General features: G+C 42.2%; 1 protein-coding gene across 2 annotated transcripts; it reads left to right on the top strand.

The window, feature by feature from the left end:
* The first annotated feature begins 8472 nt into the window (after window positions 1-8472).
* On the top strand, window positions 8473-25662 carry LOC133363182 (uncharacterized). Of its 2 annotated transcripts, none has more exons than XM_061582439.1 (5): window positions 8473-8572; window positions 9616-9771; window positions 20493-20730; window positions 22042-22121; window positions 24447-25662. In XM_061582439.1, exons 2-5 carry the CDS (start codon window positions 9642-9644, stop codon window positions 24584-24586), a joined length of 588 nt encoding a protein of 195 aa, XP_061438423.1. In that variant the 5' UTR covers window positions 8473-8572; window positions 9616-9641; the 3' UTR covers window positions 24587-25662. The 2 variants fall into 2 exon arrangements, with proteins under 2 accessions (XP_061438423.1, XP_061438422.1); XM_061582438.1 differs by lacking the exon at window positions 8473-8572 and adding an exon at window positions 9066-9128.
* Window positions 25663-26699: the final 1037 nt, after the last annotated feature.

Genomic DNA, 26699 nt, shown 5'->3' on the forward strand with positions numbered 1-26699 from the left:
TTCAAATGCAGATAAAGTCTATTGTTATTAAACCCATTTTGCTGGGGGAGGAGGGAGTAGTGTATCACAACTCTGAAGTGTACTTCAGTATTGTTAGCCTGGCAAGTTGGGTTTTTTTATGGGGGCGACGTACAGCTGTGATGTTGATTGTACCAGTAGTATCATTAATATATGGCTGGAGAGGATGAAGGCAGCCAAGGAAAGAACTAAAGGTTTCACAGGTGAGTGTAAGATGTTGTCTGCTAACTCTACAAATAGATAGATTGTAGGTCTACCCACTGAGAAACAATGAAGGAGTAGACCTGGAATATAAGTTTCCCAGAGATCAGGTGTACCCAGTTCTTTCCACTGCTCAGTCATTAGATATACCAGAAATAGTAGAATTGTTCTCTGATGCTAGTTACATATATTTATTTATTTGGACTTTGCATATACATGGAAAAATTCCTTTGGGCACCCATTTGACAGAACACTGTTGTACTCTAGTGGATGAGCTAGTACAAGTTATTTGGCAAGCCCAGGACAGCAGTGTCCAAGCCAGACAGAAGACCCAGTGACTACACCTGTTACCTCTTTCTAAGGCTACCTGTGGATCATATACACCACAATCTGTGTCATTTCAAATGTGACAGTTATATTTGCCAGCACTCGGCCCAACTACTGACATTAACATGAGAAGAAATGCTCTGACCTTTAAGATATTTGCAGGCAGAATGGCGTGTCTCTGTTAGTGGAAAAATAGTTATGTATGTCCTTTTATCTTGAGATGGTCAAAGATGGCCAAGCATGCTAAGTGTTGTGGATTGATTAGACACCTAAAACTTAGGTTTGTAAACTATGGGTCAGAACAGAAAGGCACTTGCTGGGGGTTATAATTGCTTGGAAGGCCTTGGCTCAGGGTAGAACAAAGTCCCAGGTTCAATCGCAGTGTCTCTAGGTAAGAATGGGAAAGACTCCCTATCTGAAATATCTGGAGAGACAGCCAGGGCCACCTCCTGGGCTAGTTGCAAGTAAGATAGCCGGTAGGTGAGGCCTGGTTGAGGGCAGAGCCCTACTTGTCCTAGTGGACCAGCTTCCACTGCCCCTCATGAAAATGCACTGTTTTTGTGTCGGGCTCTGGGCCCAGATCCACCTCAAACATCTGGGTTTTGCCCTCTGCTGCTGTTTACGTTACCAGTATGTTTTATTTTAAACACCTGAGGAACACCATTCAGGACCACTGCACTATGCTCCCTACATGTGATTTGCAAAGCGCACACCTCAAACCAAAACAAGCCAGCCACCCTGAAACACCCTGAAACCTGATTTTAGTCTTGTAAGAACCAGGTTTTTTTCCAATAAGAATTTTTGGGAGCCTGCCAGCTGGGAGACAGAAATCAGAGGCTGCACTAGAGAATCCTTTTATCCTTAAGCTATAACTTCCAAATCCACAGTGAAAACAATTCTAATATTGTTATAGTCTCTAAGTAATATAATGCCATTTCCCCCTGAGATTAGTCTCTGTCCAAACAAAAGAGGCCATGCTCAAAATAACATACTAATGGTATACCACTTCCCTAAAACTGGCTAAAATTAACCCCCAGCTCTCCCCCAAACAGCTGGAAAGGCTGCACTACCAAGGGCATGTACCATCATATTAATATGAAGTGGACATCCTGACAAATGCCCACTTTCTAGTCACTGGTTTTCCAAGAAACTGGAGACATAAAACAAGGCAACAAATAGATATGGAACTTCAGCAGGTGCTACTGAACATTTTCTCAGAGAGTAACAGCGACCTGAAGAGCAAGACCCTGACTGGCCACTTGCTGGTGACACCCAGATTTGTGAGGTTCTGGAGAGATATGAAAGGGGCCACAAGAGACTACTGGCTCAAGAAAACCGGGGATATCATGTTGCGCCAGTAGAAAAATTAACATACAACTTGAGGAATGCCAAAGGACAAACAAAAGTTGATAGATTTGTGACTGACTGGAATGACTTCATAACTTATATTAATAAACTGGATGTTATTATTATTATTTCTTAAATTTATATTCCACCCTTCCTCCCAGAAGGAGCCCAGGCCAGCAAACAAAATACTAAAAACATTCTAAAACATCTTTAAAAAAAATTTTTTAAACATTAAAACAAAACATCTTTGAAGAAAAACAGCTTTAAAAATATCTTAAAAATCAATTTCAACACAGAAACAGACTGGAATAAGGTCTCTACTTAAAGGTTTGTTGAAAGAGGAAGGTCTTCAGTAGGTGCCAAAAAGATAACAGATGTGGTGCCTGTCTGATATTTAACGGGAGGGAATTCCACAGGGTAGGTGCCGCCACACTAAAGGTCCGTTTCCTATGTTGTGTGGAATGGACCTCCTAGTAAGATGGTATCTGCAGGAGGCCCTCACCTGCAGAGTGCAGTGATTGACTGGGTATATAAGGGGTAAGATGACAATAGAGTCACTATCTCAATATACTCTCATCTGGAATTCTTAACTGCTTATCAACCTTGAATTAAGATTTACACAACTGAACAGCTGGGTACATCTGTAAGAAACCATAGCAAAAGAATGTAAGTTCACATTGGCCTAAACCTCCTGCATGCTTGTTGTACTCAAAATAATGTATATGTGATGTTATGTTTGTTTTATGTATGCTATTATAAAATCAATAACATTATTTTTAAGAAGGGTGTCTAGCATTCCAGCTTGCAAAAGCCATGTCACTAATGTGATTAATAAGAATTAGAAATCTGTTTTAATTTTTATTTATGTATTCATACCCACCCAAGCTCTTTGAAAGGTGGATGCAGCTTTGTGGTTACGTGCCTTCAAGTTGATTACGACTTATGGCGACCCTATGAATCAGTAGCATCTGTTGTAAACCACCCTGTTCAGAGGCAGCTTATAACCCTTATAAAAATTATGTTTTTAAAAACTCTATCAATTACAACATTAAGCAGTACAACCCAACCCAGTCTGGGTTCAGGCCTGGTTATCAGGGGCGTCACTACCGGGGTGCGGGGGGTGCGGATCGCACCCGGGTGACACCATGAGGGGAGTGACACCCAGAGCCGCCCCGCCCCATGCCGTTGCCTGGCAAAGGAGCCGAGAAGCACTCCGGGTCGGTCGGAGCAGCCAACTCCTCCTCAGAGGCACGCAGGCAGGCGGGTGAGACCGGGAGCAGCGTTGGCGGGGCGAGGGAGGTGCACCGGTGTTCCCAGGCCTGCTTCTCCGGCTGGGTGCGCGCCCTCCCAGGGGCATGGATGGGGGTGGCTGGCCTCACACGCATGCACATGCTCAGCACAAGATTTGGGGGCTCTCCAAGGGCCCCCCGGCACCCGGTCCGGTGCACGCCGAAAGCAGGTGCCCACTCGCTGGCGGTGAAGCCTGGACGGGCCTTCCACCGTCAGCCTGGAGCGTGTGGTGAGTGCGTGCACACGTGCGAGACCAGCCACCCCTGTCCATGCCCCTTGGAGGGCGCGCACCTGAGTTCTGCACCCCCCTGCACTCCCGCTAGTGATGCCGCTGCTGGTTATGGGATTGAATCGGCCTTGGTTGCCCTGATGGATGATCGGGAGAAGGACAGGGAGACTGCGACCCTGTTATTCTTACTTGATCTCTCAGCGGCTTTTGATACCATTCACCATGGTATCCTTCAGGGCCTTGGTGAGATGGGTATTGGAGGAACTGTTTTACAGTGGTTCCGATCCTATCTCCACGGTTGCTCTCAGATAATAGCATTGGGTGACTGTCTTTCTACCCCCTGCCAGTTTTGCTGTGGGGTGCCGCAGGGTACCATCTTGTCCCCCATGCTGTTTAACATCTAGATGAAGCCCTTCGGAACGGTCATCAGGAGATTTGGGGCAAGGTGTCAGCAGTATGCTGACGATACCCAGTTCTATTTCTCTGTAACATCTGAATCGGGAGAGGCCATGTAAGCCCTTGACCGCTGCCTGGACTCGGTGGTGGGCTGGATGAGGGCCAATAAACTGAGTCTGAATCGTAGCAAGACGGACGCACTGTGGGTTGGTGGTTCCCGAGTTCAGATAATTGGTCAGCTGCCTGCTTTGGATGGGGTCGTACTCCCTCTGAAAGAGCAGGTCCATAGTCTGGGGGTGTTCCCGGATCCATCTTTGTCACTAGAGGCCCAGGTGACCTCCATGGCTAGGAGTGCATTTTACCAGCTTCGGCAGGTAAGACAGCTGTGGCCGTTTCTGGACCGGGATAGCCTGACCATGGTTGTCCACGCACTGGTAACCTCCAGGTTGGATTATTGTAATGTGCTGTATGTGGGGCTGCCCTTGAGTTTGGTCCAGAAGCTGATCAACAATGACCAGCCCCCCCCTGCAAAAAACACAATTGCAACAAAAACTATGTAGCTCATAGAATAGCTGCTACTTGTTGCTGAGATTTAGAATTTCTACCGCTGTTTTGCTACGACAGTAACTAGTTCATTTGGACTAGCCACCTAAGAATGCCAAGGGTTCTAGTCTGACCTAGTTGTTTATATACCTCACCATCACTCTGTTTATATCTCTCCCCACTTCACAGCATAAGCAAGCCTTCCCCAACCTAGTACCCTCCACATGTTTTGGACTACAACTCCCATCAGTCCCAGACAGCATATCTTCAGACTGAATTGTAGTGTAAAACATCTGGACTGTACCAGGTTGGGAAAGGCTGGCATAAGCAAAAGAGTCCTGTTCCTGCCAAAGGACCGTACAATCCATACTCATTGGATACAGCGCTGTAAAATTTATGTACCACTCTCTATCCTCTATAATTGCACCCAAGCCTTGGTGGTTTCACTTGTGGCACAAAGTTATAGAATGTTTTCTCTCTGGCAGATCAGGAGGTGATGGGCTTTGAGCGCTTGCAGTCTAATACCTTCAATTACTTGTGGAAGAAAAGTACAAAAGGTAACATTTTCTATTTTTCCCAACCAAAATTTGACTTTTAATTTCATGGATTTTTATATTGTACTTTTGTTGCTGTTTTAATTCTGCTGGTTTATATTTTATTTATTTATTATTTGATTTATATCCCGCCCTTCCTCCCAGCAGGAGCCCAGGGCCATCTACCAAGTAGTGTAAACTCTCTAAATATTATACTAAATATTATTATGGGTATGATTTCATAATACTCTTCTACAATAATGGTCACTGTAGGGAATACAAAAAGAAAACTCGTTTCAGCCCAGTTCCCATAAAACATTATATTTACATTCCTGTAAGTCCCTTTATTGATGAGCGTTCCTAATACCATAAACACTGTGTTGTTGCCTTATTGCCCAACACAATTTGCACCCCTATTGTGTGTATCCATCACCTGAATATCTTGTTTTCCTCGTTTCTCCTACCCATTTCATGCTTGCAAAAGAATGGCCCTCCCTTTTTTCCCCGGAACAGAAAACTTGGAGCTCAAGTTAACTATCCTTTCAGTTGCCCACTTAGACTTGGGTGCTAGATGTACAACATGAAGCTGAGTTTGCTCTTGTGTTTGGTTGGCAGTTTGGGATCAGGATGGGCTGTCCCATTGGAAGACCTGGAAAAAATCAGTAAGTATTACCTTCTTCCTTAAGCTGGAATTGCTATCGATTTGAAATTGCATGTACTAGGGTTGCACCTTGGGTTGCATCACAGAACGCAAATTCATATTGAGAAGTTCCATATGTTCGGATGAAGTTTTATGGCAAATAACTGTTCATATTAAATTATGAGTTTACACAGATGATTTGCTTGCAAAATATTTAATCCATAATCTATTATCATCAGGCCAGATTCTGCTGACACTTACAGACTTTCTCTTCCACTGCAAGAAATTAGGGTTGCTAACTTTTTTCTTGGGACAGCTCCTTTGCCTTTAAAGCTATGTGACAAGTAGAAATTCAACTGGTAAAGCCTTTCCCATTATTACATCTGGATGCCAAGAAAAACTTCACCGGCTAAATTTGTGCTTCTCATGTAGACATTAAAAGCACAGCAGCTTTGCTTCAAGATATTTCTTGGCAACCTTACAAGAAATCAGTCCATGTCATAATGAAATTTACTTTCATATTGTTTCAAGTGGTACTAAGGAAACTAAGAATCACAATGAATAATTCAGTGAAGTTCTGTTGCGTATGACTGAAAAAGAACTGGATCCTTCAAGGCTGTAATTGACAATTTTTTCAGCAATGACAAATTAGAGAGCCTTGTGACATGAGTAAAAAAAAGGGTACAATGGACATCTGTATGTTACAGCAATAATGGAGAAATCATTTTGTTTGTGATATATATTCAGAGAAATAAATAGATCAGTGCAGTTACATTTCAAACAAGATTGTTAGGGAAGAAACAGAATAAGCTATATCTTCCCTGCCATGATTTGTAGAACTACATCTCAGAAGCTGCAATGTTACCAACATCACAATTCATTTATTCTTGCCACATTGTTTGCAAAACTATTTCTAAAGACTGATGGAATGCTGAAGAAAAACAGGTTATGTTGCTCTAAGGCTCTCTTCAAAAAATAAGCAGTAGGTATGCCTGGATAACTAAAGGGAAATCATACTGGTGGGCAGCTATGCCAGCTAATGAGTGTTTTTTATTTCTGTTTTTTAAAAGAAAAACATACGGTTTTAATCAGATATGCTTAATTATGACTGTAAAGAACTGCAGGGTCAACCCCCTTGTTCCAGGGCAATTGATCTGAGCCAGGAACAACCATGCCCCCCTTACTAGGGCTGAGTTAAGCCAAACACCAACCCTGTAAGGAAGGCAGACTGCCACCACCCTTATCCTGGTCTCCCATTCAGGCCAAGGGGAAATCCAAAATGCCAGAAAAGTAAACCTACTAAGGATGCCAAAGGACCAGAGCCAAATTGCACTCCTTGTCTTGGAACCCAAGGCAAAAGGACCCAATCATATGGTAGCTTGTGGCTAAATAGCCAAGGTCCTACATTCAGAGCCAAAATCCCCCTGCAATGAACACACACTGGTAAATAACGAGGTTTACACAATTCTTTAAACCAAACACCTAGAAGGATAGGTAAAATACAAAATACAGAGAATTCAGGCTAAAATAGCAAATCAATCTAACCTATTACATTCTGACAAACCCTAGGAAGACAGATAGAATTAACTTCATGGTTCCACATCCCCTTAGAGATGTATAGCCTGGATAGTATTAGGAAGATAGATCCACAACATCCAGGAACAAAGGCCAAATTATTAACTCATACTTTTACGAGAAAAAGCCCAGCACCAGCCAGGAGTAGCCAATCAGAGGGCTTCCTGATGATGAAATCTTCTAGTGCTGTTGTGCCTAATGCTCATGCAGTTTCTCAACCCTTCCCAGACCAATGGCCTTGAGGTACCAGCCCCAAGCTAATAAGCAGGTGTTCTCACTGACTGCCTAATTAACTGGATTCAGCTGTGAGAACTGGCAATCTCATGGCTTAATTCAGACACGATGTTTTCCCCACAATTCCTTGCTATAGAACCACCTTTGTCAGGCAAAACCAAATCTTATTTACAATGATAAATGGATGTTTTCAGGGCAATATAAAGTTGTCTGAAGTGCGGTTGCCACCTTTTTGCCTGACCTCACCTATACAGACTATAGTTTGATGTCATATTACTTATACCAGAGACAGGGAACCTCAGGCCCAGAAGCAAATGCAGTCCTCCTAGTCTCTCCTCAAGCTACACCCCTCTCCAGCCACTCTCTCTCACACAAGGCAACACCCCTTGCTGGCTCCATTTTACGCTCTTGAGCGTTCGTACCTGGCTAGAATGGGGTTTGCAGAAAATAGCATAGTGTGCAAAGGTTAATTTTACATTCATTGCTCTGCCCACCACTTGCTGCTGGCCCCCAGAAGGCTGTCAGGAAGAGGATGTGACCTTGGGCTGAAAAGGGTTCCCCATACTGACCTATAGTTCTTTTTTTCATTTGAACCTTTGTGTGATTACATAATGGGGTTTTGCAAAGTTTTTCTCAGAAGGGCTGGCTGTGGATTGACATTTTATTGATCGGTCACATTTGCTGTTTTATTTAATTAAAAAAAACTCTTTTAATATTTAGTGAAACTATAGAAATGCATTTTATAAATCAATTAATCTTATGAACTAGGTCCACCTTCAAAGCATTGACTGTACTCACATCTTCATCCAGAACTAGATATTCATCAGCAAACACAAGACTCCTACATGTTGCCTCCAAGCTGGGTATCTGTGAGCTGGGGTGGATAGAGGGATCTGCTTAATACGTGGATAGTGACATTAGAGTTTAGTCACTAAGTGGCACTGACTTTGTTCTAGCTGGGCAGACCCGGCAGTTTCATGTTGCTGTTTTGTTCTTGTTTGAGAGAGACAATAAAGTTCTGGTCCAACTTCCTGTTTGGTATCTTCATCCTCTCCCTCACCTGCAACTTCCCCCTAACCGCTCCCACCTGATCTGGTCTTTTATGCTTATGTGTTTTGATTTTTGTTTGTCATTCATTGGCTGTGGATACTTTTTTTAAAAAAAATAAAAAGATATAATCAAAAACTAGAATAAAGTATTGTTGGGTTTTTAGAAAGCATTGAGGGATCAGGGGATCAGGTAACTGCCTCACCCATAAAAAGGTCATGTTTTGTACATATATCACAGAAAAATAAATTCTCCCAAATGTTTTGTATGAAACCTGGAACCTAAGTAAAGCCACACACGAACACATATGACTGAAATGTGATAGCAACTTTTTAAAAGAAAAAAGCAGCTTTAGGGAGGGAACAGTTCAGACTAAAGCAGCATAATCCTTTCACAGAAAAACTTTTGAAGCCACTTCAAGGCAATTCAACCTAAGGAATCTGGCTTCCTTAATCACTTAGAACTGGGACATACACATAGTTTCTCATCATTGGAGACTGGGACCTGAACTGAGCCGGTTCTGCTGGAAAGCCTTGTGTCTGAAATAAGACAAAAATCTGATGGCTGATGGCTCATTTGCACATGAATGTCATCACTCAGTGCAGCATTCATGAAGTGATGGACCTGCCAGCATGAACCAACCCATCTTAATATCCCATGGGGCCTGAGCATTCAACCTAATGCAGTACAACACATTCCGCTACAATGGAAGCTTGTTCACTGTACTGCGGATTCAGATATACCGCGGGTATGATGATGTCCCTGAATACAATATCGTATTTTTCATTATAATGTGGAACCCCTATAAAGCGGGTGCACCCCGTGTTATAACAAGCTTCCACGGTATCGGAATACTGCTGGGTGAGGGGGGAAACTGGGCACATTATGTGACATAGCACAGCCATCAAGCTTTTTCAACAACAGCTTCTGAACAGGAGTCTGTGTGAGCAATGTGAAGTTGAACTTTCAGGAGCAATACCAAAGATTCGCAATAATTCTAGCCTTCTTCTGATTGGGAGGGGATGGAGCTGTGGAAGTAGAAGAAATAAACGAGTGTTTATGGTATTGGCCTTAGCAAAGGCCATTTGCAAGTCTGGGGCAGTAATTCAAGCAAGGGCACTTTGAAAAGTGCACTTTGTTCAACAAACTATTAATTTTACAAGCTTTGTAAGAAATTAGCCATACCGTGGCTGCCTGGTGCAATACCTTGATGTTGTTTTTTCTTTTGTTTTCAGCATTGGATTTCTTTCCTAACAACAGCATGCTGTTAACATCCTACATGAGCACCTACTTTATTGTTAACATTCCAAAGTGTGTTTCCTCCTCAAAGTTTTCTCCAGCCACAGTCAGAATAGCAGTAGCTCAAGTTCCTGACTCATCCACTTTGCCAGGTATGGGATAGATATGTGTATGAATGTGTGTGTAACTTTTCATGAGGCAATTTATAGGACAGGAATGAGTGGAATCCTGTCTGAGAGATGTTGTTAGTCCAAGCCAGAGGTGGGGAACCTGTGGCCCTCCAGATCTTGTTGGACTCTCCACCACCTATCAGCCCCAGTAAACAGGGCTGATGGGAGTTGTAGTTCAACAATATCTGGAGGGCTAAAGATTAGCCACACCTGGTTGGATCAATTTTCCTCCCTTCTATTAAAATTCTCCCATGTTTCTCCAGAGAAAGATCTTCAAAATTCTGGTGTGGGCAACTGAAAGGTGTGGAACTCCTACTACTTCTTTGAGGCATGAGTATTCGAAAGGCAGCTCTCTAAAGCCAATATGTATGCTTTCCAGTTATCCATTATGGTTTCCATTTTTAACTATTTCTAGAGTGGTAGCCATGAGATTGTGTTACAACAAAAACAACTAAGATTTTTGTGGCATCTTAAAGGCTAACAGCTACAGTTTTACAAGACTCTTTATTCCTTTTAAAAATAATACATGGATGCCTTTAACTGTGAAGGTAAGGTTACTGTCAGGGCCGGCTCCAGGAATGCCGGGGCCCTTGGACATCAGCTTGCCCTGGGCCCCGGCGTGTGTGTACACACGTGCGCGCATGCATGCCCATGCACGCAGCCCCCCCATGCCCCCACCTACCTGTCTGCTGTCTTTTATCATTGCCCTTAACAAAGATGGCAGCCAAGGTTTCCCTAAGGGGATGATGCCTCCGCCGCCATCTTTGTTGATGGCACGCGTGCATCTCTACCATCAACTAAGATGGTGGCAGGGGCTTCAGTAACCTTAGGGAAACCACGGCCGCCATCTTCGTTAAGGGGAATGGTAAAAGACAGCAGACAGGTAAGTGGGGTGGGGTGGGCGGATCACGGAAGGGGAGTGGAGGGGTGGCAGAGGGGCCCCCTGTAGCTCTAGGGCCATCGGGCTAATACCCCATCTGGCCGTCCTTTAGAACTGGCCCTGGGTACTGTTACCTCCCTTCCCCAACCTTTTTAAAAAGGTGAGATATAATGTTTCCTTGTATTCCTGTTAGATTTTTAATTTATATTCCCTAGTCAGCTGTTAGTTGTGCCAGGTAGCCATTTTGGCCAAGGCCTGAATGCCTCCCTCCCTCTAGCTTGGCCGGTTAGTGTATTCCTTTGCCAAAGCCACAACTCTTTCCACAAGACTTTTCAGTTCTGAGTCGGTAATAGGGAAAAGAGAAAATTTTCCATGAGAAATCTCAGTGGTATATTCTAACTTAAGCATGTGGTGACATGTAGGATCAGTCGTTTTTCCAATCTTAAATTCAGTACTCCGTATTTCTTCAGCAATTTACTGGGTTTTTTAAAATCCTAATGGAAATTCATCAGCATTTTTGTGCAAATGTCTCCTAATTAACACATTTTTTCTGTAGTTTTGACTAATGTACATATTTTATGTACTTTCCCCTAATATACACATTTTTGTAAACATCATTTTTGCATCACCAAATTCGGATCAGTGTGAATTTCAAAGGACAGCTGTATATTGCTTTGCATATTGTTTTGAAAGTGCAAATCTGCTATTTGTCTTTAAATGTTTACTGAATCTAGGGTTACCAACCGTACTCTTTTAAGAGTACACATACTCTTTTTGAGATGGTGCAACAGCATACTCTTACTTTTCACTTATCGAAGCCAAATGTACTCTTTTTGAAATGACAAAATGATGGTAACCCTAGCTGAATCACTAGTGACAAGTCATCCCAGATCTAGAAATTACCTCAATGAGGTCAAGTTCTATTTAGCAATAAAGGGTTCATAACATGCCAAACATCCCCAACGCAGAGACAATAGAACATAACATAGAATATAAATGTAAAGTTCATCCATAATTTTGGATCTGTATGCAAGGTGCATGGGATTTCATACTGATTTGCTATATCCCTTTGTTTATCAAGTTGTGGAATGAAGTGCCCTTCTCCCGCTGGGATGAAAATGCTGTGTAAATAGGGAATGACGGATACTAGGTAAGGCTGGGGCAAATCCCCACCTTCCCTAGTTTCTCAAAAATATTTCCCCCCCCCTACAAAAACAGATGGCAATTTTCTACTACTTTCTTTCGGATGGGGGAGTGCGAGACATTTATCTGAAAATTTCAGAAAGGGGTTTTCACTTATCTTACTGGGTATCACCAGGAAGTGTTTGGCAGGAATCTGGAAAGAATCTCATCATGCTTCTCACTGGCCAGACTTCCTGGAATGCTTTAGGAGTGACACAATATGATGGCATGTGGCATCATTCGTAAGGCATTCCAAGAAATGTGGCTGGCAGGAAGCCATGGAGAGAGCTTTGTGCTGCTGTGAGCAGTACAACCCCCATTTTTAAAAGCCATATACATAAACACACATTCATATATTTATGAAACCTTTGATCACTTGTAAGGCTACATAAGGTACATGACAATGGCCTCCTGAAAATTCTGGAGAAATTTCTCCTCTCCCACTGCATGATTTTTCGTGAAGGTTCTAGTTTCATTCCCACCCAATGAAATGGCTGAAAAATAAATGTTCAAACTTTTTGGCCCAGGTCTGTGTTAGGCTGCGAATAATAGAACTATATCTACTCTCAGCAGAAGCACTGAATAGAAAATAAGTTATTAAAGTGGTGCCTAGTGAATGGTCTGCGAACTCCAGGTGTTGTAGTGTTCCTGGAGCTAAGCCAATATCGGCTTATGATGATTTTTAAATTCTCTTTACCCCAGTAAAAAAACCCTGAGGGCAAATTTCTGCCTTTTATTAATTTACATATGAGCAGACCTATAGGCCTGTCCTTCTAGGTCATTGTCGTAGACTGTCACCCATAAAACATCCCCAAATGTCAGCCAATTACCACTGACCGTTTTCCTTCTGGAAACAAAACCCCCCACTGGGATCCAAAAATACCCCAGAAATTGTGTTGTTTACTCAATATGCAGGGTGAAGGGGTCAATGTATACTGCTCAGAAAAATTCTACCGCCTCTAAATAAGTGTTTTTTGGCTCAAGGTGCTTTGGTAGTGTCAAGCACACTTGTGGTGACCAAAGTGACCCCATCCTTCCATTGGAAATCTCATTGGGGTCCAAATATATTCCAAAGTCAGCAGGGAGGTTTGTTTTTGTTTTGCTGTGTCTGCATAAAGGTTAAATGTGGAGTGCCTGAAAGACAAGTAATAGATCCATTAACATTTATTTCTATTTATATCTTAACATTCATATCAATCCAAAATACTAAAAATATTATTCTCAATACCAGGTTTTAAAAAACGGTTCCATTAAGAAACGGGAAAATAAACAAAGTCACCACTTGCCAGCAGATGCAACCCTGGAGGGAAAATATTTTCCTTATCCTTCGTATATCAGTCCAGTGGCACCTCACAAACAAGCAAAACTTGCTGATCAGGAAATGAAGACAGAAACTCTATAGCATTTCTCTTCCACCTATACCTCATTCGTCTTCCGCGAGTGCACATCTCAGTAGGCCTTCCTGGCACCAATTCTTTTTGCTTTGAAATGGCAGTCAGAACAGGGATACTTGGACCATTTTTCAGGGACTCCTTCCTGAAGTAGGGAATTAGTTTCAATTCTGTCAGCTTTTTCTCTATATCTGGATTTGTGATAAGGGCCTTCAAGGAAAGAAAATATGAAATATTTGATGCTTCTTATCTGTCTTTCACACAATCTGTAATTGTAAATTACAACATAATTCGGTTATTTAGCCTAGTTTTAGACTTGAGCAATGGAAACTGGGGAAATAGTGGGATTTTTTCCACTGGAAACCTTTGAAGAACAGGTTGGGTAGGACATCCCAAGCATGCTATATTATGTTATGATTTATTTATATACTGTGTTTTGGCCCAAAGGTTCCCGAAGCAGTAAACAGCATATTAATAAATGTAATCTAAAATATGACCAGGAAGAATCATTAGCTTAGGGTTTGAAATGTGACCTTTGGTCCATAGTTTGAAAATGAAATGGACTGCCTTCAAGTCAATTCCAACTTATGGCGACCCTATGAATAGGGTTTTCATGGTAAGTGGTATTCAGAGGTGGTTTTACCATGGTCTTCCTCTGAGGCTGAGAGACAGTGACTGGCCCAAGGTCACCCAGACAGCTTCATGGCTGTGTGGGGATTCGAACTCAGGTCTCCCAGGCTGTAGTCCAACACTCAAACCACTAGACCACACTGGCTCTCGTCTATGGTTTACCCATGTGCAATATGAAGAAAGATGCTCACATTATCAGGAAAATGAGTAGGTCCTCTGGATCAACATCTGCCACTCATAGAATCATATAATAGTAGAGTTGGAAGGGGTCTATAGGCCATCAAGTCCAACCGCCTGCTCAATGCAGCAATCCAAAACATTCCTCACAGATGGCTGTCCAGCTGCCTCTTGAATGCCTCCAGTGTCGGAGAGCCCACTACCTCTCTAGGTTATTGATTCCATTGTTGTATGGCTCTAACAGTTAGGAAGTTTTTTCTGATGTCCAGTCAAAATCTGGCTTCCTGCAACTTGAGCCCATTATTCCGTGTGCTGCACTCTGGGACGATCGAGAAGAGATCCCGGCCCTCCTGTGTGACAACCTTTCATGTAATTGAAGAGTGCTATCATATCTCCCCTCAGTCTTCTCTTCTTCAGGCTAAACATGCTCAGTCTCTCCTCATAGGGCTTGGTTTCTAGTCCCCTCATCATCCTTGTTGCCCTCCTCTGAACCTGTTCCAGTTTGTCTGCATCCTTCTTGAAGTGCAGAGACCAGAACTGGACTCAGTATTCAATGAGGCCTAACCAGTGCTGAACAGAGGGGAACTAATACTTCATGCGGTTTGGAAACTATACTTCTGTCAATGCAGCCTAATATAGCATTTGCCTTTTTTGCAGCCACATCACACTGTTGGCTTATATTCAGCTTGTGATCAACAACAATTCCAAGATCCTTCTCACATGTCGTATGGCTGAGCCAAGTATCCCCCATCTTATAACTGTGCATTTGGTTTCTTTTTCCTAAGTGCAGAACTTTGCATTTATCCCTGTTGAATTTCATTCTTTTGTTTTCAGCCCAATGCTCCAGCCTATCAAGGCTGTGAATTTTGTTTCTGTCTTCCACGGTATTAGCTATGCCCCCCAATTTTGTATCATCTGCAAATCTGATAAGCATGCTCTGTACCTCCTCTTCCAAGTCGTTAATAAAAATGTTGAAGAGCACTGGCCCCAGGACCAAGCCCTGTGGTACCCCACTCATTACTTCCACCCAGTTTGTTTTAGTCCCCCTAAATTCTTAGACCATGTTCTACAGAACCTCGCTATAACGCCCAAGTAAAATACTGTACTGTATACCCTTTTTTCATCCACTGTCATAAGAACATAAGAACATAAGAAGAGCCTGCTGGATCAGGCCAGTGGCCCATCTAGTCCAGCATCCTGTTCTCACAGTGGCTAACCAAGTGCCTGGGGGAAGCCCGCAAGCAGGACCCGAGTGCAAGAACACTCTCCCCTCCTGAGGCTTCCGGCAACTGGTTTTCAGAAGCATGCTGCCTCTGACTAGGGTGGCAGAGCACAGCCATCATGGCTAGTAGCCATTGATAGCCCTGTCCTCCATGAATTTGTCTAATCTTCTTTTAAAGCCGTCCAAGCTGGTGGCCATTACTGCATCTTGTGGGAGCAAATTCCATAGTTTAACTATGCGCTGAGTAAAGAAGTACTTCCTTTTGTCTGTCCTGAATCTTCCAACATTCAGCTTCTTTGAATGTCCACGAGTTCTAGTATTATGAGAGAGGGAGAAGAACTTTTCTCTATCCACTTTCTCAATGCCATGCATAATTTTATACACTTCTATCATGTCTCCTCTGACCCGCCTTTTCTCTAAACTAAAAAGCCCCAAATGCTGCAACCTTTCCTCGTAAGGGAGTCGCTCCATCCCCTTGATCATTCTGGTTGCCCTCTTCTGAACCTTTTCCAACTCTATAATATCCTTTTTGAGATGAGGCGACCAGAACTGTACACAGTATTCCAAATGCGGCCGCACCATAGATTTATACAACGGCATTATGATATCGGCTGTTTTATTTTCAATACCTTTCCTAATTATCGCTAGCATGGAATTTGCCTTTTTCACAGCTGCCGCACACTGGGTCGACATTTTCATCGTGCTGTCCACTACAACCCCGAGGTCTCTCTCCTGGTCGGTCACCGCCAGTTCAGACCCCATGAGTGTATATGTGAAATTAAGATTTTTTGCTCCAATATGCATAATTTTACACTTGTTTATATTGAATTGCATTTGCCATTTTTCTGCCCATTCACTCAGTTTGGAGAGGTCTTTTTGGAGCTCTTCGCAATCCCTTTTTGTTTTAACAACCCTGAACAATTTAGTGTCGTCAGCAAACTTGGCCACTTCACTGCTCACTCCTAATTCTAGGTCATTAATGAACAAGTTGAAAAGTACAGGTCCCAATACCGATCCTTGAGGGACTCCACTTTCTACAGCCCTCCATTGGGAGAACTGTCCGTTTATTCCTACTCTCTGCTTTCTGCTTCTTAACCAATTTCTTATCCACAAGACGACCTCTCCTCTTATTCCATGACTGCTAAGCTTCCTCAGAAGTCTTTGGTGAGGTACCTTGTCAAACGCTTTTTGAAAGTCTAGGTACACTATGTCCACTGGATCACCTCTATCTATATGCTTGTTGACACTCTCAAAGAATTCTAATAGGTTACTGAGACAGGACTTTCCCTTGCAGAAGCCATGCTGGCTCTGCTTCAGCAAGGCTTGTTCTTCTATGTGCTTAGTTAATTTAGCTTTAATAATACTTTCTACCAGTTTTCCAGGGACAGAAGTTAAGCTAACTGGCCTGTAATTTCCAGGATCCCCTCTGGATCCCTTTTTGAAGATTGGCGTTACATTTGCCACTTTCCAGTCCTCAGGCACGGAGGAGGACCCGAGGGACAAGTTACATATTTTAGTTAGCAGATCAGCAATTTCACATTTGAGTTCTTTGAGAACTCTCGGGTGGATGCCATCCGGGCCCGGTGATTTGTCAGTTTTTATATTGTCCATTAAGCTTAGAACTTCCTCTGTCGTTACCACTATTTGTCTCAGTTCCTCAGAATCCCTTCCTGCAAATGTTAGTTCAGGTTCAGGGATCTGCCCTATATCTTCCACTGTGAAGACAGATGCAAAGAATTCATTTAGCTTCTCTGCAATCTCCTTATCGTTCTTTAGTACACGTTTGACTCCCTTATCATCCAAGGGTCCAATTGTCTCCCTAGATGGTCTCCTGCTTTGAATGTATTTATAGAATTTTTTGTTGTTGGTTTTTATGTTCTTAGCAATGTGCTCCTCAAATTCTTTTTTAGCATCCCTTATTGTCTTCTTGCATTTCTTTTGCCAGAGTTTGTGTTCTTTTTTATTTTCTTCATTTGGACAAGACTTCCATTTTTTGAAGGAAGACTTTTTGCCTCTAAGAGCTTCCTTCACTTTGCTCGTTAACCATGCTGGCATCTTCTTGGCCCTGGCGGTACCTTTTCTGATCTGCGGTATGCACTCCAGTTGAGCTTCTAATATAGTGTTTTTAAACAACTTCCAAGCATTTTCGAGTGATGTGACCCTCTGGACTTTGTTTTTCAGCTTTCTTTTTACCAATCCCCTCATTTTTGTGAAGTTTCCTCTTTTGAAGTCGAATGTGACCGTGTTGGATTTTCTTGGCAATTGGCCAGTTACATGTATGTTTAATTTAATAGCACTGTGGTCACTGCTCCCAATCGGTTCAACAACACTTACATCTTGCACCAGGTCCCGGTCCCCACTGAGGATTAAGTCCAGGGTTGCCGTCCCTCTGGTCGGTTCCATGACCAACTGGTCTAGGGAATAGTCATTTAGAATATCTAGAAACTTTGCTTCTTTGTCATGACTGGAACACATATGCAGCCAGTCTATGTCCGGGTAGAAGTCACCCATTACTACCACATTTCCTAGTTTGGATGCTTCCTCAATTTCATATCTCATCTCAAGGTCTCCCTGAGCATTTTGATCAGGGGGACGATAGATCGTTCCCAGTATTAAGTCCCTCCTGGGGCATGGTATCACCACCCACAACGATTCTGTGGAGGAGTCTGCCTCTTTTGGGGTTTCGAACTTGCTGGATTCAATGCCTTCTTTCACGTATAGAGCGACTCCGCCACCAATACGTCCTTCCCTGTCCTTCCGATATAGTTTATATCCAGGGATAACCGTATCCCACTGGTTTTCTCCATTCTACCAGGTCGTTATGCTCACTATATCAATGCTCTCCTCTAAGACCAAGCACTCCAGTTCTCCCATCTTGGTTCGCAGGCTCCTAGCATTAGCGTACAGGCACTTGTAAGCAGTGTCTCTCTTCAAGTGTCTTTGGCACTTGTGGTTAGGCCTGTGGTAATTTTGCCCTTCTGAATTTATATCCTGTGCCCCTGCTCTCACAACGCCTACTTCTAGGCCTACCCCTTTTAAAATTTCATCATTTCTTTGGTTTTTATCCCAGGGGGGAGGTTTATTCCGAACCGGACCTTTCTCAGCTCCTGTCGGGTTTCCCCCCTCAGTCAGTTTAAAAGCTGCTCTGCTACCTTTTTAATTTTAAGTGCCAGCAGTCTGGTTCCATTCTGGTTCAAGTGGAGCCCGTCCCTTTTGTACAGGCCCGGCTTGTCCCAAAATGTTCCCCAGTGCCTAACAAATCCAAACCCTTCCACCCGACACCATCGTCTCATCCACGCATTGAGACTGCGAAGCTGGGCCTGTCTGGCTGGTCCTGTGCGTGGAACCGGTAGCATTTCAGAGAAAGCCACCTTGGAGGTCCTGGCTTTCAGCATCCTACCTAGCAACCTAAATTTTGCTTCCAGGACCTCACGGCTGCATTTCCCCATGTCGTTGGTACCAACGTGCACCACGACCACTGACTCCTTCCCAGCACTGTCTACCAAACTATCTAAACGACGGGCGATATCCGCAACCTTCGCACCAGGCAGGCAAAACACCTTGCGGTCTACACGCCCATCACACACCCCACTGTCTATGTTCCTAATGATCGAATCACCCACTACAAGGATCCCTCCACCCCCTGGAGATATATCCTCGGCACGAGAGGATAGCTGCTCATCCCCCAAGGAATGGGTCCCTTCTAAGGGATCGTTTCCCTCTTCCTCAGCTGGATGCTCTCCTTCAACGAGACCATCGTTGTCCATGATAGCAGGAGAGCTATCATCATTGGAGTGGGACACAGCTATAACGTCCCTGAAGGCCTCCTCCACACACCTCTCTGCCTCTCTCAGCTTTTCCAGGTCCGCCACCTTGGCCTGAAGGAAATGAAGTCGTTCCCGGAGAGCCAGGAGCTCATTGCACCGAGACCATACCCACGACTTCTGTCCAACTTCTGTACATGCTGCAGGCGGTGCAAAACACTGGAAAGCCCCCACACCCCTGCTGGCTTCTTACCTGCATAGTTTTGTTTAAGGTTTATTACGTCAATGGGTTGGAGACTGCGGTTTAGTTGAGGTCAGGGAACAGACGGGCAGAGTGGGGGGCCCTGGCCTCCTCGCCCTGCTGCCGAACTCGCTCTGCTGCTTAACTCGCCTTGACGCTTTGTCAGCTGGGGCCTTGACTCCTCGTCAGCTGGGGCTCCCTCTAGCTCGTGGAGCATCCTTGTCCTTGGAGTTTTCCATTTGCTTCCCCTGGGAGTTTGAGTCTTTTTTCCCTCTCTGTGCTCTTTTTAAAAATCTATTTCCTGATGTCCCCCTCGCTATGGTCCTTTTCCTTCCTGGCATTTTTTTCCTAAGGGATGCTTATTTCTCAAGCCTTCTTCAAGTTCTTAGGTTACTGTCTCTAGAGTTTTATTTTTTTGTCACTAGTTTTTCCTTCTGTCACTTTTTCTGCTTCTTCCTTCCCTCAGGCACTGTGGGTTTTTTGCCTCTCTAGGACCCAGTACGCCAATACTCACTGCATTTAACCCTTGCAGTGCAGTTTTCATTATAATGCAGAAGCCCTATACCGCAGGTACATCCTTGGTCTCCCACCCCCCTCAGTGTAAAGAGGTTTTTACTGTATTTGCTGAGATTCACATTTATGGGGGGGAGGTCCGAAAAGTGCACACAATCATTCTGTCCCAATCTACATTATATTATCCCACTGTAAAATGAAAGTACAGGTGATCAACAGAAACTACTTAGCTGGAAAATTTAGCAGAATGATTAATCTAGCCCTCTGTCTACTTTATAATCCCTGAAACGGCCTTGCTTGACACTGCTTTGGAGGACAAGAATCTATTTCATTATTCCTGCAGTTTCAGCCTATTCATTTCAAATATATAGAAATCGCACGAGGCATTCTTCCTGCATTGTTCAGGCTTCAGAGGAGAGGGGGGGCATTTTTGAATGATCCATGTTTTGAAAAAAAGAGAGAAACACAGAAAGCCAGCTTGTCAAGAAGGAGACTAGGTTAAAGTCCTTCTCCATCATGCTAGCTTTCTATGTATGTCCAGAAAGTTTTTTCTTGAAAGCATATTTAAAAATGCCATCCCTCACCTGCCATCTGAACTGGTACCATCCAGGGTTCCTGCATGCTGAAATGACTCTGATGTGTGCAGCACAGATGAAATGGATCCATGATTATAATACTCTGAGCTGTTCTTCATCTTTTGAAGGTGTCATAGATACTGAACAGATTGAAAATCTCCGCAAAACTCCTCAAGCTACTCTGTATTTTGCCGGTGAATTCAAGAGTGTCTCGTGTAGAGTAACCAGGGATCTTCTGGTAATGGACTTAGATGACAGCCAATATGAGCTGATCACAGTTATAGGCTACCAGGTGGGAGCAGAATTTTGTCGTCAAACTAAAGGCCCCTTCTGCAATCAAGCCCTTAAGCCATCTACATTTTATAGGTAACTATGGACACTGATTGATATGCACCTTTAATTTTTTTTAGAAGAAAATATGTTTGTTCTGCAGACTGTACACTAATTTCAGAGGCTGAAGTTCACTTTGTACTTTTCAGAGGGTAACTGATGCTTGCTGGGTTGCATCTAGGCATGACAGGAACTGAGGTTGTAGGATTCTTATGGAAAACAGAACACTGTAAATACCTGCCTACCACAACCGAGTTTATAAATGAACAAGAGAAAAACCTGACATATGGAACATTCCCTTGGCTGGCCCCACTATGGCCTTCTTTTTAATGAGGTGGTAAATTTGTTATGTGGGCTGTACCATTTCAGAGTACAGGCGGGGTTCCACATGTTTGAATGCTCCTCCATACATACATACAAAATTAGCATGATGGGGAGAAAGCTAGGCTAGAAACTTCTCCCTGATATCTAGTTTTCTATGTGGAAGGAATCTCTTTATGTGGAGAAGAATTTAATAATGTGACCCCTCATTGCAGTCTGCAGTAGTCTAGCCCAGCAAAGGTTAACCACCCCAGTGAAAATTAGACTACCTTCTATAATTGTTTCCAGGAAGCTTGTAAAAGTTTTCTTGTTCCATCAGAGCTCTTGTAGGGTAGGAGAAAGGATTAGAATTCTCCTTTCTTTCCTTGCCCATTAACCTTTACAGGTCTTTAGCTAGTATTATATAAATGATAATATGTGTTTGCTTTGTCTGGCTAGGTATGGATGTGGTTGGTAACAAGGCAGTATTACCTTAGCAGCCCAAAACTTTTCCTGCTTCCTCCAGTATCCGTTTCTGATTCTTTAAAATAAAAAGAGAAGAACCCCAGGATTTGAAAAAGGCACATGAACGTGCAGATAGTGAGGCAGAGATAGATAAGTTAATGATATTCCAGGATTACCAGAACTTTTAGGAGGTTTATTTACTGAAGTGTTTCTAGGCCTTTCAGGATAAAGACCATTATAAGGCTGTTTATAAAGTACATTACAAAATTATCATAAAACAACTAATTAAAACTGTAGTAAGTCCGCAGCAGGTATGGTTAAAAAAGGCAACCTTCCCTCCAGATTAACACCAAGGTTTTGTTGTAACTCCAAGGCCAGACTTCTGGATGTCAATTACATTTAATCAAAGTCAATTTTAGTACTGGAGGATAAGGCCCCCTAATCAGGCAGGAGGGCCAGACATTGCTATCCAACATGATAAAGCATAGTCAGACTACAATGCAACTCTCTGCAGTTCTGTTTTCATACTTGCTTTGTAAAGTGCATATACATTTTCCCTACCTTTGTGTCTCTATTTTCAAGAGTGAATTTCTTTTTCTTGGATGACAAGTCTGCAATAAGAGCTCACACAGATTGGTCAACAGCAATACAGACCAGAAATGGTGAGTTTCAGAATATAACATAATACATTGCCCAATTACAAGACAACTAAGCTTAAGCAAAGGTATGATAGCAAATATTCATCTAGGTGGTTTGTGAAGCTTTTGAACCTGAGTTTTCCACTGCAATGTATCTTAAGAGGCCATTGATCTGTACTGGTATTAATGCTCTCCAGAGCTTAAGAATTAAAACAGGTAAAGAGTTGTGAATCTTAAAGATAGCCACTTTTATTATGGCATAAGGTTCCATAGGCTAGAGTCCACTTCATAGATGTACTCTAATACCATAATAACAATTGTTAGTCTTTAAGGTGCAACACACTGTATTTTTTTTCCTGCAAAGACCAACATAGAAATTGTGTTACAAGTGTTTTACTGGCCTAGTTCTGAGGAGATAAACATCTGCTTGGGTTTGCCACTTCAGTCTATTGGGGGCAGGTCTCGCATCTATACCATATATTTAAAACACATGACTTCCTCCAAAGAATCCTGGAAACTGTAGCTTGTTAATGGAACTAAAAATTGTACCTCTGTGAGGGGTAAACTACAGTTCCCAGGATTCTTTGAGGGAAATCATGTACTTAAAATGTAAGGTGTGGGTGCAACTTTCTTCCATGCAAACAAAACCTCCCTGCACATAGAAAACTATGTTAGGGGGGAGGTTAGAACTATCCTTCCTGACAATTAATTTTCTGTCAAGGGAATGTTCTATATGGAGGAACATTCAGTCTTGTGAGACCATACCTACAGTCTGAAATGACCACAGCATTAGTATAAACAGGTGAAATGAGTGAGCCAACTCACCAAATCAATTTTGTCAAATGGGGTATTGCTCAAGCTACACTTTGGGTGAAATCCAACATAACATTGGTGCAAGAAGTCTGAGAGCTGTTGTTGTGCAGGTGGTTGCACAAGCAGTATTGGAAGAGATAGGACACAAAGCTTAACTATCAACGAATATAATAATAGAAGTTGCGGTAGGATTGTGCAACATCTTTCACCAGCACAATATACCCATTGGATTTAGCTGTTGTGTTACAGAAAGACAACAGTCCTGACTAGTGGAATGGGGCTCCTGCTAGTGGAATGGCTGCTATATGAGTGGGCTGCCACAGCTGGTATCAAGCTGCATGTCACTCCATGGAAGAGATGCAAATGTTCCCCCCTTTGCAAACTGTTCCAGAATTGTAGGCAGTGGCTATACATGTCACTTGCCTGTCTGACTCTTGGCACTTTCTGTAACTTGTGAAGCATTACTAACTTGGGTCAGTGTATCTCTCTTGCTGGACATTGGTCAGTAAATAGATTCCATTGTTTCTACAAACTCAAATATGTCTTTAAGAAGAATTAGAACTAATTTAGAACAAAATCATTTCCAAAAAAAGGGAAACTCCCTTCCTATCTCAGGATAGCACACGGGACATTTTCCATGCAAAGTATGTTCTCCATAGTTTCCTTTGATCTTTCCTTTGCTTAAAGAATGGTGAGAAAGCAAACAACAACAACAACCCACTTCTCATTTTTATTCAAGTTGAGATTCTAGTCTGAGACTAGAATCCTGAAGACCTGCTTACATATTCTTAGAATTAAAATGAGCTTGCTATTATTTTTGAGCTGTCTCATGAGGGCTTGCCCTAAAAGGCAAAGCAGAATAATAATAATAATAATAATATAATTAGCAGCATTAACCCTTTACTTCACATATTTTAGTAATCCTTACAGCAGCCATGTGAGAGTGGGCAATATTAATATCATATTACAGACAGAAGCAATGAGACAGGGAATAGTGATTTGCCTAAGGCTGTCTAGTGAGATTTGAACTAGTGATCTCTCAGATCATAGCTCGTTTTCTTAGCTGCTATGCTAACACAAGCTCTATAAATGGCCTCTGTTGCTTTTTTTAAAAAGGTGATGCTGGAAATTCATGACAGTGGCAAGCAAAGTTGTATCGATTTTATGCATGTTTGTTTACTATAGTTAATTTAAATCTTTGACACCGAGTTGATTCACTGACAAAATATTATGTATTAGGATGATGATGATGAACTAGATTTATTAGTTGCTTGATACCTGGTCAAAAACAGTATATCAAACTATAAAAAGAAAATAATAAAGCAAGAACGCCCCCAGGTGGACTTCACTATATATATGCATACTGTATGTAAACGTATAGTCAAGTCCTGCCTGAGTACTTCAATGCTATCTTGTTTAGTTATTATACATGGGTACTGTTTACTTACTTAGTAGGGATATAAAATGAGTTTTGACCTTTTGCAAATCCGCCTTGATTGCTTTAATTTTTAAATCCATTTTCCTTTTGCATTCCAGTGACAAATTATGAATCAGCTGATGTGATGTTTGAAGGGCGAGCTGGAGGAATGATAGTAATCACCATCCTGGTCTCGGTTGGTGGGGCTGTCCTAGTGGTTGCCTTAATTGTAGCAGTCGCCCTTTCAAATAAGAAATAGTGAGTCTGGCAAGTCAGCTTCTGGAATAGCAAGAACTACAGATACGAACAAACGGCAGATTATTTTTGGAGAATCAAAAAATGTACTTGAACAAGCATGCAGTCAAAGACCGAACATGCTAAAGAATGAGAAGCAGCTACTAAAAAAAGTTTGTGTGTACAATTCAACCCATAATGACTGCAGATTGTATGCTGTTTATCTCATGTGCAGGGTCTCTTCTGACATTGTTTTTGAAGCCTGTATATCTGAAAATAAGAGTGTAGCTCCCTGACAAGTGTTCATTGGTGACAAACCTTTGTTGCTGCCACATAATGTGTGAAATGCCCCTTAGATAGTAGAGTCTGAATCATAATCATAGTTCCAAATGTCTTTAGTGTGGGGAATGGAAATTTCAAAGAATTAAGTGTAAGAAACACTTCAAGGGATGACTTTAAATGGACCAACTTTTGCTAAGGTATATGTGCAACCTTCCAGGGTTTCTTCTTTATTATTCCTGCCTAAAGAATACCTCTGCAAAGTTCAAAGGCTGATAGGAGTAGGTGCAATAAGGAGAGTCCCTATTTCATATCTTTCACATTTATAAAAGATTGGTTTTGGATGGGTTTGCTCTTGTCTCTGTGTATTGTAAAGTAAAGTAAAAATTCTCATTAGTTTGCATCATCACTTTAGGCAAAAGTTCCTAGGTTTATATTGTAAAATCCTAAATTCCATGTAATACAAAATTACTAAACAAATAAGGTAATAAAGTGGCCACTATATCTTAATTACAGAACTGAAAAATTATTAATCTTTGGGGGGGAGGGTTTTGTCTTTCTGTTTCTGACTGCATGTTGGAAGTTTTTTAGACTTTAACTTGTAACACTGTGATAGAGCTGCAGGATTTACAGTGCAAAACAGTGCACTGAGTACCTACTCAGAAGCCAGCCCCATTGAGTTCAATCAGGCTTATTCCCAGAGAAATGTGTATAGGATTGTAGTGTTAGGCATCCTACTGGTTAACTGTACTAAGGCTAATTACGGCAACAGCTTTTTTCAGCCCTTTCTGGCCTGTCCCCTGATGTTTGGACCCCTTCAGTCTTTCCTAATCCTTTTAACATAAGCGCGCAGCATTAGGTACTTCTGAAATAGGCATACAGGAGGGTGTATCTTACTTCTATATTGTTTATTGATATTTAATACAAGAATACAAAATGCTGTTTCTCCTCTCCCAAAAAATAAGATTATGTTCAGCAAAGTCACGTGATGATATTCCAGAGTTTTCTGTTTCTATAGCTCTTCGCAAGAAAAGAAGAAAGTATTGTCATGGTTATTATCTCATCACCTAGTACAGCTCACTATGGCTAGACAGTCATCTATATCACAGACCTAGATTAATATGGCAATTCTGCAGCTAAGGACTAAACAAGATGTAAATGAGCATCTCTTGCATTTTTTAAAACAAAATAGCTGAGGAGGAGGAAAGCAAGAACATGATCTCCTCCAAGCTCTATTTGTACATGTGTGTATTTCCTCTTTATAATTGCCTTGCATGCAATTATAATTGGAAACATGGCACTAGGGAAGAATTAAACCTCTTTTCCTTCAACAGCACTGTCCCAGTTCAATTACTCCTTCACCTTGACTGCTATTTAATTATTTTAAAGGACTTGGGCGATCTGATTGCTGATCTCCTTCTGATGTCATGTCTAGTTATTTGAAATATGGACAATATAAATACAGTAATAATAGCAGTAGACATTTTGTTTGGTTAAGGTTCAAAAAATGGTTTCCATTTATGATTGTGTATTAGTTTGTGCTATCAGGCTATAAGAAAAGGAGGAAACTGGTAGATGGTGCCACCTAGAGTAATCTTATAGTTAAATCCAAAATGTGGACAAATAATGTAGCAAATATAAAGTAGTCTTAGTAGAAAAGATGTTTTTCTTGTTTTGTGTTAGGCACTACAGATCATAAATGGAGGCGAGGGAAGGTAGGTGCAGTTATATCTGCCAGTTCGATCACTTTCTCGAAACATTACAGGAAAAGGCAGCAATCGCTGATATCTTCAGTTTTTCAAATCTGATGTGCTCTGGAAAAGAGTTGCCAGCTTGGTGACTCAGCTTTTTAACATGAT

The sequence above is a fragment of the Rhineura floridana genome, chromosome 8, assembly GCF_030035675.1.
Source record: "Rhineura floridana isolate rRhiFlo1 chromosome 8, rRhiFlo1.hap2, whole genome shotgun sequence".
Lineage (NCBI taxonomy): Eukaryota > Metazoa > Chordata > Lepidosauria > Squamata > Rhineuridae > Rhineura > Rhineura floridana.

Coding starts and splice junctions, on each gene's coding strand:
- LOC133363182 (XM_061582438.1), top strand. CDS start 9,086: ATGGAAGCTTGTTCACTGTACTGCGGATTCAGATATACCGCGG. Junction 9,772..20,492: donor TGACTCATCCACTTTGCCAG/GTATGGGATAGA, acceptor CATCTTTTGAAG/GTGTCATAGATACTGAACAG. Junction 22,122..24,446: donor AGCAATACAGACCAGAAATG/GTGAGTTTCAGA, acceptor TTTGCATTCCAG/TGACAAATTATGAATCAGCT.